The sequence below is a fragment of the Jaculus jaculus genome, chromosome 10 (assembly GCF_020740685.1).
Source record: "Jaculus jaculus isolate mJacJac1 chromosome 10, mJacJac1.mat.Y.cur, whole genome shotgun sequence".
Classification (NCBI taxonomy): domain Eukaryota; kingdom Metazoa; phylum Chordata; class Mammalia; order Rodentia; family Dipodidae; genus Jaculus; species Jaculus jaculus.
Window position 1 is genome coordinate 11,990,947 of NC_059111.1, and position 14,741 is coordinate 12,005,687.

At 48.5% G+C, this 14,741-nt stretch overlaps 1 protein-coding gene across 4 annotated transcripts in view; it reads left to right on the forward strand.

Moving 5' to 3' along the window:
- The window catches only part of Ankdd1a (ankyrin repeat and death domain containing 1A), a 39,027-nt gene that overhangs the window by 11,516 nt on the left and 12,770 nt on the right, over positions 1–14,741 (forward strand). For 2 of the 4 annotated variants that reach the window (XM_045160731.1, XM_045160735.1), the window contains 6 exons: positions 4,059–4,163; positions 5,081–5,179; positions 5,843–5,941; positions 6,948–7,046; positions 8,821–8,919; positions 12,774–12,872. In XM_045160731.1, coding sequence (XP_045016666.1) covers positions 4,059–4,163; positions 5,081–5,179; positions 5,843–5,941; positions 6,948–7,046; positions 8,821–8,919; positions 12,774–12,872 — 600 coding nt within the window. The remainder of the gene's footprint in view (positions 1–4,058; positions 4,164–5,080; positions 5,180–5,842; positions 5,942–6,947; positions 7,047–8,820; positions 8,920–12,773; positions 12,873–14,741) is intronic. The other 2 variants (XM_045160732.1, XM_045160734.1) reach the window with 2 other exon arrangements.

A 14,741-nucleotide genomic window follows, 5' to 3' on the forward strand; every position in this document is an offset into this window, starting at 1 on the left:
CATCTGGCTAACGTGGGACCTGGGGAACCAAGCCTCGAACCGGGGTCCTTAGGCTTCACAGGCAAGCGCTTAACCGCTAAGCCATCTCTCCAGCCCTATTTTTGGGTTTTTAAGGTAGGGTCTCTCTCTAGGCCAGGCTGATCTGGAATTCATGATGTAGTGGCCTCGAACTCATAGCGCTCCTCCTATCTCTGCCTCCCAAGTGCTAGGATTAAAGGCATTTAACTTTTTGTTGTTGTTTTTTTGAGGTAGGGTCTTGCTGCATCTCAGGCTGACCTGGAATTCACTATATAGTCTCAGGGTGGCCTTGAACTCACAGTAGTCCTCCTACTTCTGCCTCCCTAGTGCTGGGATTAAAGGCGTGTGTCACTATGCCCAGCTGCATTTACCTTTTTTGAAATAGGGTCTCACTTCATAGTCCAGGCTGCCCTTGAACTTGAGATCCTCCTGCTTCAGCCTCTCAAGTGCCAGGATTATAAGTGGGTGCCACTGGGCTTGACTGTCATTACTGTTTCTAATTCTGTGGCCTGCTGGGCCATTTCTCTGGTTTTGCCCTGGCTGACTCATGAGGTTGCCAGTAGCAGGTGGGTAGGCTGGGGCTGGCTGTCCTGAAGAGTCTCACGTGTCTGGGAATCGAGCCTGGATCATCATGCTTTCAGGCTTGGCAAGCAAGCAAATGCCTTTAACCACTGAGCCATCTCTTCAGTCTCCTTTCACTTATTTATTTTCATTTATTTATTTGAGAGCTATATAGTCACTATGTAGTCTCAGGATGGCCTTGAACTCACAACAATCCTCCTACCTCTGTATCCCGAGTGCTGGCAACTACATAGAGAGTTAGAATCCAATCTAAGCTACAAGAGACCTTATTTCAAAACAAAACAAAACAATCCATGCACTCAACAGATCTTGTTTCTAAAGAAAAAAAAAAATAGGGCTGGGCGTGGTGACTCACATGCCTTTAATCCCAGCACCAGGGAGGCAGAGGTAGGAGAATCACCACGAGTTCGAGGCTACCCTGAGACTACATAGTGAATTCCAGGTCAGCCTGGGCTAAAGTGAGAACCTACCTCAAAAAACTTAAAGAGAGAGAGAAAGGAAGAGAATTGGCACACCAGGGCCTCCAGCCATTGTAAATGAACTCAAGACTCATGTGCCCTTATGCACCTGGCTTACATGGGTCCTGGGGAATCAAACCTGGGTCCTTTGGCTTTGCAGGTAAGCACCTTAACTACTAAGCCACCCTTCCAGCCCTTTCTAATGTTTTTCTAATAATCAGTCTGGACTGTGAAATTCAGGATGAATTCAGAGGGAAGTAACCTTTTATGAGGAAGTGATCTCATTTATCTCGTCTCAGAGGGGCCAGATACCAACATGGCCTATCCTGGTGATGTTGACGTGGTTAATATCACCTGGTTAAGGTAGTGTCCCAGGTTTCTCCACCATGAAATTTGAGCTCTTCCCTTTCCATATTGTTACCAGAACTTTATGATTTTAATTTTTTTTTTTTCATTTTTTGAAGTAGGGTTTCACTCTAGCTCAGGCTGACCTGGAATTCACTATGTAGTCTCAGGCTGGCCTCAAACTTTCAGCAATCCTCCTACCTGCCTCCCGAGTGCTGGGATTAAAGGCGTGTGCCACCACACCCGGCTATGATTTTAATTTGTATTTCAATAATGACTAATACTGTCAGCTATTGTTTCAACTGGAAACTTCTCCCTCGGTGTCCAAATTATTATTATTACTGCTGCTGCTATTACTGTGAAAAGATTGATTAAGCCAGGCCTGGTGGCGCACGCCTTTTATTCCAGCACTTGGGAGGCAGAGGTAGGAGGATCACTATGAGTTTGAGGCCAGCCTCAGACTAATTCCAGGACAGCCTGGGCTAAAGCAAGACCCTATCTCAAAACACCAAATAAGGGCTAGAGAGATGGCTTAGCAGTTAAGGCACTTGTCTGAGAAGCCTAAGGACCCAGGTTTGATTCCCTAGTATCCATGTAAAAGTCAGCTGCACAAGGTGGCGTATGTGTCTGGAGTTCATTGGCAGTGGCTAGAGGCCCTAGCACACCCACTCTCTCTCTCTCTCTGCCTCCCTCTCTCTTGTATTAATCTTTTTTTTTTTTTTTTCAAGGTAGGGTCTCATTCTAGCCTAGGCTGACCTGGAATCCATATGGAGTCTCAGGGTGGCCTCAAACTCATGGCAATCCTCCTACCTCTGCCTCCTGAGTGCTGGGATTAAAGGCGTGCGCCACCACGCCTGGCCTCCCTCTCTCTTAAATAAATAAATAACATAAAATATTAAAGAAAATAAAAACCAAAACCAAACAAAATGAGCCAGGCTTGGTGGTCCACGCCTTTAATCCCAGCACTCGGGAGGCAGAGGTAGGATTGCTGTGAGTTTGAGGCCACCCTGAGTCTACATAATGAATTTCATATCAGCCAGGGCTAAAGTGAAACCCTACCTTGAAAAACCAAAAATAAATAAAATGCTGATGGAAGCTGTAGGAGGATCTCTGTGGGTTCGAGGACAGCCTGGGACCATAGAGGGAGTTGTAAATTGGCCTGGCCTAGAGAGACACCCTACCTCGGGAAAAAAAAAAAAAAAAAAGACTGATTGAGCTTCTTCCGATTGATTGATTTAGATGGGTCTTGTTATATCGTCCAGGTTGGTCTTTTGAATTCCTAGGCTCAAATGATCCTCCCACCTCAACCTGCTGAGGAGCTGAGGGTTTAGACATGTGCCAAGTCTGGCTTTCTTCCAAATTCTCTTTTAATTGAGTTGCTTAATGCCTCACTGATGAGTTTCTTAGAGTGCTCTGTATATTTTGGACACATTTCAAAGTAAATTTCAGACATCCCTGTATTTCCCTCTAAGTGCTTCAGCCCTCTATCAGTATCTAGAGTTCATTATCTTGCCTTACAATAAAATCGACCGAGTTTAAAATTCAGGTTTACGCCGGGCATGGTGGCGCATGCCTTTAATCCCAGCACTTGGGAGGCAGAGGGGAGGAGGATCGCCGAGAGTTCAAGGCCACCCTGAGACTACATAGCGAATTCCAGGTCAGCCTAGGCTAGAGCCAGACCCTACCTCAAACAAAACAAAACACACACAAAAAAATTCAGGCTTACTGAGACTTGACCACTGTCCAGATGTCGACCACTGTCGTGTTGACTCTTATGACCCCTGGCTGGATTGAAATCTGCTATTTGAAAAATCCATGCCCCAGGTAACGTAGCCTTACAGCCGAGCAGGGTAGGAGGTCTGGGTTATTAGCTTGGCGTTTGTAAGCCCGCCTCACACAACAGACTGCTTGTGTCCAGACCCTGCAGGCCACATCTGGTCTCTAGCGTCCCTGAGAGGGCGGAGGTAGTCTCCGAGCTCTGCACGCTTGCTTCATTTGTAGCTGTATGAAGGAGACCTTCCCAGCTGCTCTGTGAGGCTGTTCCTGGCACTGCAACCCCTGTATGACCTCACCTTACACTCTTTCTTAAAATTTTTTTTTGTTTTACCTTTATTTATTTATTTGAGAGTGAGAGCGAGAGAGAGGGAGAGAGAGAGAGAGAGAATGGGCGTGCCAGGGCCTCCAGCCTCTGCAAACGAACTCCAGACGCGTGCGCCCCCTTGTGCATCTGGCTAACGTGGGATCTGGGGAATCGAGTCTTGAACCGGGGTCCTTACACTTCACAGGCAAGTGCTTAACTGCTAAGCCATCTCTCCAGCTCTCTCTCTCTCTCTCTCTTTAAATTTTCTTTTTATTTATTTATTTGACATAGAAAGAGGGAGAGAGAAGGAGAGAGAGAGAATGGGTGCACCAGGGCCTCCAGCCCCTGCAAATGAACTCCAGACACATACGCTACCTTGTACGTCTGGCTTACAGGAGTACTGGGGAGTCAAGCCTGGGTCCTTAGACTTCAAAGGTGAAGCGCCTTAACCACTAAGCCATTTCTCCAGCCCTCCATCCATCATTGGCAGCATTTTCCCATGGGGAGCTGTGTGCTGGGAGACAGCTGGTGTGTGAGAAGGGTCTCCCTGCACCACGTCCTGGGCTTGTTTCCAGGATGGCCTGACTTTACTGCACTGCGCCGCTCAGAAAGGCCACGTGCCCATACTGGCCTTTGCCATGGAGGACCTGGAGGGAGTGGCCCTGGATCGCGCAGACAAGGTGAGAACTGTGGGGCTACTCAACGCTCTCATTGGCTAGGACTCCCCTGCTGTATCCCCCACTGGCCACTGGGAGTACAGGGGCCAGGTTCTGCTGGGCATCCCACAGTCCTAGGGTGCACCTACTTTTTTTTTTTTAGTGGGCCATGCGTGGTGGCACACTCCTTTAATCCCAGCACCCGGGAGGCAGAGGTAGGAGGATCGCTATGAGTTCGAGGCCAGCCTGAGACTACATAGTGAGTTCCAGGTCAGCCTGGGCTAGGGTGAGACTCTACCTGGAAAAACAAAAACAACAACAACAAAAAAAATTATTTATTTGCAAGCAGAGAGGGATAGAAGTGAAATAGAGAATGGGCGTGGCAAGGCCTCCAACCTCTGAACATGAACTCCAGATGCATGTCTGGCTTATGAGGGTAGTGGGGAATAGAATCTGGGTCCTTAGGCTTTTCAGGCATGTGTCCTTAACCGCAGAACCATCCCTCCAGCCCCTGGTGTGTACCCTTTGATCTGTGGGTACGGGGGGTGTGAAGGGGATGTAAAACAGGCAGAGCATTGTTAGTTGGCTCAGAGAGGCCTCCATCAATACCTGGACGGTTCAGAGAGTGGCCAGGGGGCTGGGGTCAGGGGTGGGTAGTCCCCTTGTGGAAATCTCAGTGCCAGCCTGAGGAATCTGTCCTTCATTTAGCAGGCAGCAGAGAGCCACTAAAAGGCTACAGTAGGAGGTGGACACCCTTCCTCTCCCCCAGCAAAGAAACTGCTGTTGGGAAGCTGGGGCCGAGCTTTCCAGAGAGCGTGTGGAGTGTGACCGGCAGGGCTGAGAGCGGCCCAGAGAGGCCAAGGAAGCGGAGGCCAGCAGGGCAGGGCAGATATGCCCGCTGACAGGGTGAGGAGGGTCATTGTCCCTTTCCTTCCTGCCAGCTGGGAAGAACAGCGTTTCACAGAGCTGCGGAGCACGGGCAGCTGGATGCCCTGGACTTCCTCGTGGGCTCTGGCTGTGACCACAGCGTCAAAGACAAGGTACTGCTGAAGAGATGGAAGGAAAGGTAAACAGAGGCCAGGCCTTGGCCTTGCATGTGCCCCTTGTAGCTTATGTTCTTATTTTATTATTTATTTATTTATTTACTTTTGGGTTTTCAAGGTAGGGTCTCACTCTAGCTCAGGCTGACCTGGAATTCACTATGTAGTCTCAAGGTGGCCTTGAACTAATGGCACTCCTCCCTCTGCCTCCTGAGTGCTGGGATTAAATGTGTGTACCACCACACCCGGCTTGTATTTATTTTTTTTAAATATTTTATTTATTTATTTATGAGAGGGAGAGGCAGAGAGAGAGAAAAAATGGCCACACCAGGGCCTCCATCCACTGCAAACGAACGCCAGACACATGGGTCCCCTTATGCATCTGGCTTTATGTGGGCCCTGGGGAGTTGAACCTGAACCCTTTGGCTTTGCAGGCAAGCGCCTGAACCGCTAAGCCATCTCTAGCCCCTCCTTGTGGTTTTTGGTAATGTGAAGGAAGGGCTGCTTGTCAGAGACTTGCTCTGTGACCCTGGGCACGTCACTTCCACTCTGGGCCTCAGCTTCTGTCTGTAAAACCAGAGGACAGCTTCCGTGGTTCCTAGTAATCGCCAGGATGGTGGCGTTCCTCGTTTGCGGGTCTCTCAGGCTCCCTTCTACCCACAGGAGGGGAACACGGCCCTTCACCTCGCTGCGAGTCGGGGCCATGTGGCTGTGTTGCAGCGACTTGTGGACATCGGGTTAGACTTGGAGGAACAGAATGAGGTGAGTTACTTGCTGGGGGACGCAGATCAGTGAGACACTTACTGGCTTCCTGCTTTTAAAATTATATTATATTAATTTATTTACTTATTTTATTTGAGAGATAGTGAGAGAACTGGGCTAGAGGAATGGCTTAGCAGTTAAGGCACTTGCCTGCAAAGCCAAAGGACCCAGGTTCGAATTCCCAGGACCCCCGTATGCCAGATGCACAAGGTAGCGTGGTGCATGCATATGGAGTTCATTCACAGTAGCTGGAGGGCCTGGCATGCCCATTCTCTCTCTGCCTCTTTTCTCTCTCTCTCAAATAAATAAATTAAATAAATAAATTAAAATAAAGAGACAGAGCAAGTGAGAGATAGAATGGGCATGCCAGGGCCTCCAGCCATTGCAAAAGAACTCCAGATACACACACAACTTTGTACACCTGGCTTTATATGGATCCTAGGGAATCAAACTCAGGTCCTTAGGCTTTACAGGCAAGCAACTTAACCGCTGAGCCATCTCTCCAGCCCTCTTTCTTTCTTTTCTTTTTTTCTATTTTTGGTTTTTTGAGGTAGGGTCTCACTGTAGCCCTGGCTGACCTGGAATTCACTATGGAGTCTCAGGGTGGCCTCCAACTCTCGGCAATCCTCCTACCTCTGCCTCCCGAGTGCTGGGATTGCTGTCCGCCTTTTGCTTTTGAGGGGTCCCCAAACCGTGGAGCAGTCTGACCTTCTCGAGGTCGAGGCCCCAAGCGGGAAGCCGCCGAGATCACTTTCCCGCAGTGACACCAATGAGATGGAGGCACATGGCGGTCTGGGGCCTAGGCTGAGCGGGACATGCGAAGTCGCCATGGCCCAGATGGTCAGGGGCAGCTCCCTGGATTAGGATGGAATAGGTAAATGGAGCTGAGATGGTTGGAAGGACAAGGCAAACCCGAGTTTTCCTTGGGGTGTGGCGCAGGGCCCACGTGATGTGCCCGGGGCCCTGACCTCCCGTCCTCGGCCCTCTCTCCCTCCGTGTGTTGCAGGAAGGTCTGACGGCCCTGCATGCGGCGGCCGAAGGCGGCCATCCGGCCGGTGTGCGGCTCCTCCTCGGGGCTGGCAGCAGCGCCAACGCCCTCACCCAGGTAGTGGCCTCCGCAGCCGGGTGGCTGCCCCGGGCTGCCTGCCGTGTCCTGGGCGTCTTCCGAAGCAGCTGCCGGGGTTGGATTCCCGACCCGTGCGTCACTAGGGGCTGTCGGGCATCGGGCCTCAGGCTCTGGTCTTGGCTTCTCCTCTGCTGGCTGAACTCTGGGGCCCTGGGCAAGTTACTTACTCCCTCTTAATTTTGTTTCCCAGCTAGAAAGTGAGATGAGATATGTTCAAATTTTTTTTTTTTTCAAGGTAGGGTCTCACTCTAGCTCAGGCTGACCTGGAATTCACTATGGAGTCTCAGGGTGGCCTCGAACTCACAGCGATCCTCCTACCTCTGCCTCCTGAGTGCTGGGATTAAAGGCGTGTGCCACCATGCCTGACGCTTTTGATATTCTTGAAGAAATTAAGTGACAAGAGGGTGCTTAGGATATAATAGGGATGTAACACCTTATTGGAATTTTGTTGCTGGGCTCTTGATAGTTCTTAAGAGTCCCTTTTAACTATAACTTGTGAAAATTTCCACCCATTTTACAGATTAAAAAAAAATGACAGTGGGAAAAGCTTGTCATGGAAGTGGGAGAACCTGAACTCAGACCCCAGCGCCCGTGTTTAAAAGCTGGTGCTGGAGTGGACATCTGTAAGTCCTGGGCTCCTATGGCAAGATGAGAGGCAGAGACAGTTGAATCCCTGGGCGCTCCAGCACCAGCTACCTGGCGCATGGAGCAGAGTGCAAGAGACACTGACGGCCTGGCCTCAGGTGCAAGGCAAGGACTGACCCCTGAGCTTGTCTTACGACCACACGGGTGCTGTACCACGCACATGCCTGCACTCACTCATGAATGTGTGCATGTGTGCGCACACAAGCTAAAAAAAAAAAATGGAAGCTTAGAAATGACTTTTCTTAGATGTTCCTAAGAAGCAAAGCTGAGTCTCCGGTGGGGCGTGGGGGCACACGCCTCTGATCCCAGCACTCGGGAGGCAGAGGCAGGAGGATCACTATGAGTTTGAGGCCACCCTGAGACCCCATAGCGAATTCCAGGTCAGCCTGGACTAGAGCGAGACCCTACCTCGAAACAAACAAGCAAAAAACCAAAAAACAGAAACAGCCATGGGAACTCAGAGCTTGGGAGATCACATCCAGCTTGGTGGCCCTTGGCGGGGCTGGAACTGCCCACCACCGCAAGGTTTCTGACAAAGGTCACTTTCCACTAGACCCTCCCACCCTTCAGGGTCTTTTGCAGTGTCTCTGAGTGGCATCCATCTAACTGACTGCATCTCCCACTGGGAGGTGGGCTGAATCCCATCCACAGCCTGGCTCACCCAGGACTTGGTTATGATGACCATCTCATCCCAGCTTCCCCGCACTGCCTGGTCCTTCAGCCTCCCATGTCCCAGGTCCTCCACAGCTTGGTCCTGCTCAGACACCAGCTGTAGCTGGGCAGCAGGGACTGGTGGGATTTGCCCTGCAGTACTGGCCAATCTCATTTGTCTTCCTCTTTAAAAGCACTTCCTCAGAGTCTGAATGTGCTTTCCTGACCAGGTGTTTGTCAAGTTTTGCTCTGTGTTCCAGAGTCTGGGACATGAGCTGAGGAAACAGCTTGGGGCCACAGTGGGCTCCTTTTAACTGGTGACCAGGTCTGAGCAAGTCATTGATTTCTCCTGCCCCAGGGGTTGTGAGACACGGCTGGAACATGAATCTCAAAGTGCCACGTCTTCTCCACCAGGGGAGGTCCTTGTGACTTTGCAATGATGCCTGTTTTCTTCTAGAAAAAACTGAGCTGTCTCCACTACGCGGCCATCCATGGTTCTGAGGACATAGTCCAGGCGGTCATCCAGGCGGGAGGTTGCCCCAATGTAGCAGATCATGTAAGTGCGGGCCTGGATTGAAGGGGTCTGAATGAAACGCAGGAAGGAAAAGTGGGCACTTCCAGTCCCATGGGGTTGAGGCAGAGCAGGAGGGACCAGGGTACTTCATGTTCTGGCTGGGATGGGGTGAAACCAAGCTGGGCACTCCTCCCCGCTGACTTGTCTATTGGTCATTTGGTCAACTTTTTGTTTGTTTGTTTGTTTTTAAAGTTTCCAGGGATTTTAAAACTTGCAAATATTTCTTTTTATTTATTTATTTGACAGAGAAAGAGGGAGAGAGAGAGAGAGAGAATTGGGCACGCCAGGCCCTCCAGCCACTACAAATGCGCTCCAGACACATGTGCCCCCTTGTGCACCTGGCTAATGTGGGTCCTGGGGAATGGAACCTGGGTCCTTTGCCTTTGCAGGCAAATGCCTTAACCGCTAAGCCATTCCTCCAAGCCTGATTTTTTTTTTTTTTTTTTTTTTTTTTTTTGAGGTAGGGTTTCATTCTAGTCCAGACTGAGGATGGCCTCGTACCCATAGTGATCCTCCTAGCTCTGCCCAGTCGAGTGCTGGGATTAAAGGCATGCACCACCACGCCTGGAAGTTTGTTTGTTTTTTGAGGTAGGGTCTCCCTCTAGCCCTGGCTGACCTGGAATTCACTATGTAGTGTCAGCACTCTGAACTCATGGTGATCCTCCTGTCTCTGCCTCCTGAGTGCTGAGATTAAAGGTGTGAACCACCACACCAGGCTTCCTGGTAATCTTTTGTATTACATAGCTGCCTTCTTGTAAACTTTTTTCCTGTTAGAATACATTTGGCACACACATAGGGACAGTGTAATCCTGTGGCTAAGACACAAATTTTGTTGTCAGAAAATCTGGCTTTGAGCCCTGGCAGAAACATTCGTAAGCAGAATAGCCTCAGGCGAGCTTCTTTGCCCTCACCAGGCCTGTTTTCTGTCTATAGGAATGATTATTTCAATTATATGTGTAGCCTTTAATTAGAAAGAGGTCATTTCTTTTTTAGAAATTATGTAGGGTTTGCTTTAAAAACATTATGTAAAGGAGCTGGAGGATGGCTTAGTAGTTAAGGTGCTTGCCTGCAAAGCCAAAGGACCCAGGTTCAATTCCCCAGTACCCACTTAAGTGGTACATACACCTGGAGTCCATGTGCACAGGCTGGAGACCCTGGCACACCCATTCTCTCTCTACTCTATGTCGCTTTCTCTCTCACATAAATAAATAAAATATATTAAAGGGGCTGGAGTGATGGTTCAGTGGTTAAGGTGCTTGCCTGTGAAGCCAAAGGATCCAGGCTTGATTCCCCAGGACCCATATAAGCTAGATGCACAAAATGGTGCATGCATCTGGGGCTGGAGGCCCTGGCATGTCCCCCCTCTCTCTGCCTCTTTCTCTCTCTCAAATAAATAAATAAAGATTAAATAATTAGAATTATAGCTGGGCATGGTGGTGCAAGACTTGAATCCCAGCACTTGGGAGGCAGAGGTAGAAGGATCACCGTGAGTTCAAGGCCACCCTGAGACTACACAGTTAATTCCAGGTCAGCCTGGGCTACAGTGAGTCTCTGCCTCAGGTTATTAGGCTCTGCAGGCAAGCACCTTAACCACTAAGCAATCTCTCCAGCCCCCTTTAATAACTTTTAACAAGTTACAAAGCTACAATAGTTAAAATAATATGGGAGGCTAGAGAGATAGCTCAGCAGATAAAGTGCTTGCCATGTAAACCTGCATCCACAGATCAGATCCCCAGGCCCCACATAAAAGCTAGAAACTGTGGCAGTCTTTGTAGTCCCAATACAGCTGTATACCAGTAAGGTAGGAAGCAGAACTAGGAGAATTTCCCAGCGGCTTGTGAACCACGTAACCTGGCAAACTAAGTAGTGAACAGCGAGAGATCTTGCCTCAAACAGAGCAGAAGGTGAGCGTCAAGAGTCAAAAGACTCATGTTCGATTCTCCAGGACCCACTTAAGCCCGATGCATAAGGTGGCACATGCATCTGGAGTTCATTTGCAGAGGCCCTTTAATCCCAGCACTTGGGAGGCAGAGGTAGGAGGATTGCTGTGAGTTCAAGGCCACTTTGAGACTACATAGTGAATTCCAGGTCAGTCTGAGCTAGAGTGAGACCTCCACCTTGAAAAACCAAAACCTAAACTAAAATAAAAATATTTTATTTTTAAATTTTAAAATTTATTTATTTGAGAGTGACAGACATAGAGGGGAGGGAGGGAGAGAGAGAGAGAGAGAGAGAGAGAGAGAGAGAGGGGGAGAGAATGGGTGCGCCAGGGTTTCCAGCTACTACAAATTAACTCCAGACGCGTGCCCCCCTTGTGCATCTGGCTAACGTGGGTCTTGGGGAACCGAGCCTTGAACTGGGGTCCTTAGGCTTCACAGGCAAGCGCTTAACTGCTAAGCCATCTCTCCAGCCCAAAATAAAAATATTTTAAAAAATTATTAAAGATAAATCTCCTTTAAATCATTCTTCTGTATGAGTATGTATAACCTTTTATCCTTTTATAGTCTCTTACATTTATATCTCTAGTTGAAATTTAAAGTTCAGTTGGGCATGGTGGCGCATGCCTTCAATCCCAGCACTGGGGAGGCAGAAGTAGGAGGATTGCTGAGAGTTAGAGACCATCCTGGAAGTAGAGTGAGTTCCAGGTCAGCCTGGAGTAGAGTGAGGCTCTACCTCAACAACAACAACAAAAAATAAACCCTAAAAATTAAAAACTTAAATAAATAATAAAATAATAAAATGTATCATAGTTAAGTAGACATAGGAAAAAACATAGTCCCTAGTGTACATGTTATCAAGAATTTGCTGGAGGGCTGGGAAGATGGCTTAGCGGTTAAGGTGTATGCCTGTGAAGCCTAAGGACTGAGGTTTGATTCTCCAGGTCCCACGTAAGCCAGATGCACATGGTGGCACATGTGTCTGGAGTTTGCTTGCAGTGTCCTGGTGCACCCATTCTCTCCCTCTCTCTGTCTCTAATAAAAATTTTAAAAAAAGAATTTGCTAGAAATCTTAGAATATCTCCCCCGTCGATGAGTGGGATGCGGTGAGTGTATGTGTGGAAGCCAGAGGTTGACATTAGGTGGCCACTTTCTGCCTGCTTTTTTCTTTCTTAGTTTTTTCAAAAATATTTAACTTATTTATTTGAGAGAGAGAGAATGGGCACACCAGGGCCTCCAGCCACTGAAAACAAACTCCAGATGCATGTGCCACCTTGTGCATCTGGCTTCCGTGGTTCCTGGAGAATCAAACCTGGGTCCTTAGATCCTAAGCTCCACCTGTCATTTCTGTTATTGTTGTTTAGGGTTTTTTTAGGGGGAGGAGATAGAGTCTCACTGTAGCCCATGCTCAGACTCCTGGTAGTCCTCCCACCTCAGCCTCCTGAGTGCTGGAACTAGATGTGGGAGTCAACATGCCCAGCTCTGTGTTCTCTCCCTCTCTCCTTCACACACACCATACCGTCCCTGCTTACTTCCCGGACTAATGTATGGATAAAATGCGATAGAGAATCTGAAGGTGGTCTGGCAGGAAGGAGCCTTAGCTGTCATCACTTGTCAGATGAAGGGACGCAGAAGAAGGGACCTGGCTTGTCCATGGTCACACAGCGAGTGTCTGCCTGAGATTGGCACAGCAGGGCCTGTCAAATGTGGACAGGCAGACCCTGCCCACCTTGAGTTTTAGGCCTCAGCAGCCAGGCTTTGGTGCTTTGAGATGCTAGAGAGGCCAAACCCAGAAGCACGATGGCCTCCCTAATCCCAATCCCCCCTGCCCCACCCCACCCTGCAGCTGGGCGGCCCTGGGAGGGACCCATCCATTGATTTGTGTGTCTCTCCCCATAGCAGGGTACCTCCCCAATGCACCTCGCTGTGAAGCACAACTTCCCTGCCCTGGTCCGGCTCCTCATCGAGGCTCGCAGTGACCTGGATGCCACAGATGGCGTAAGTGTCTGCAGGGCACCGCCTCACCTCAGCTGACTTCTGGGGACCCTCCAGGCTCCATGGGTGGGGTGTGGTCCCCCAGCATGGCCCAGAGTTGAGGAATGAGTTCCCTCTATAGATTTCGATAAGTTGTCAGAATATTCACCTGAAGGTGCAGGATCTTTTAAAATAATCACTTCCCTTGATTGAAGGTTTTGGTTGTTTCCAAGTTCTCTCTCCAGGATAGGCGTGTCGCTGCGCTGTGAGTGGGTGCCCCGTGAGTGTTGGATGAGCTCTCCAAGCAGCAGTGTGTATGACCCTGCACTAAATGTCTTACATCCAAGTGTGCGCCGCCACGTCTGGCTTACATTCAACCTTCTTCTTTTCTTTCCTCTTCTCTTCTCTCCTCTCCTCTCTTTTCTTTTCTTTTCAAGGTAGATTATCACTCTAACCCAGGCTGACCCAGAACTCATTATGTAATCTCAGGGTGGCCTCGAACTCATGGCGATCCGCCTACCTCTGCACCACCACACCCGGCCACAACCTTTTTCCTTTATTGATGTTTTTCTTTCTTAGAGTAAATTCTCAGGGCAGGAAGGATGGAGGTTTTTTTTTAAAATTTGAGGGCGACAGAGAGAGAAAGAGGCAGAGAGAGAGAGAGAGAGAATGGGTGTGCCAGGGCCTCCAGCCACTGCAAACGAATTCCAGATGTGTGTGCTCCCTTGAGCATCTGGCTGACATGGATCCTGGGGAATTGAGCCTCGAACCGGAGTCCTTAGGCTTCACAGGCAAGCGCTTAACCAGTAAGCCATCTCTCCAGCCCCAGTGGAGGTATTTTTATGTGACAAGAATCCTGAGTCCTGAAGTTGTGATCACTAAGGAACTCTTTTATTTCTTTTATTTATTTAGGTATTTACTTTGTTTTGTTTTTGAGATGGTGTCACTGTAGCCCAGGCTGACCTGGGATAGAGTGGGTTTTTTTTCCCCTTCTCTTTATTTGTTTGAGACAGGGTCTTATATATCCTAGGCTAGTCTTGAACTTTTGATGAAGACAAGAGTGACCTTGAACTTCTAATCCTCCTGCCTCTGTCTCCCTTGGGCTGGGATCACAGACATGTACCCATGACAAATTATAATAGGCATGAGCCATAGGACACCTAGCCTATATAAACCTTTAAAATTATCTGCGTTTGTACTTTTTGTACTTCTGGGAATTAAGGCACAAGATATATATAATGATTCATATAAATTCTAATGATAATATATTTAATTATATATATAATTTATATATATATATGTATATATACACATATATAATTTATTTTGGATTTTTCAAGGTAGGGAATTGCTTTAGACCAGGCTGACCCAGATTTAGTCTCAGGGTAGCCTCAAACTCACAGCAATCCTGTGACCTCAGCCTCCCAAGTGCTAAGATATTAAAGGTGTGCAGCGCCATGCCTGGCTGCAAGATGCATATTAAAAGATCAAGTAGGGCTAGAGAAGTGCCTTAGCTGTTCAGGCACTTTCCTGCAAAACCAAAGGCCCCAGGTTTGATTCCCCAGAACCCACATAAGACAGATGCACAAGGTGGCGCATGCGTCTAGAGTTAGTTTGCAGTGGCTGAAAGCCCTGGTGTGTCTATTCTCTCTCTCCCTCTCTCTTTCTGTCTCTTTCTCAAATAAAATAAAAAAAAAAATTAAAAACTCAAAGCTCAACATGAAGATAGTTGTTCTAGGGGTGGGGCTGTAGCTCAGTGGTAAAATACATACATGTGCAAGGCCCTGGGTTCAGTCCCTACAGAATTGCTACCCGTATTATCAGCCCTCAGCCTGAAAATGACTCAAGTATTTAACATCTGTTAGCTTTCTCATCTCTGTGACCAAAATACAG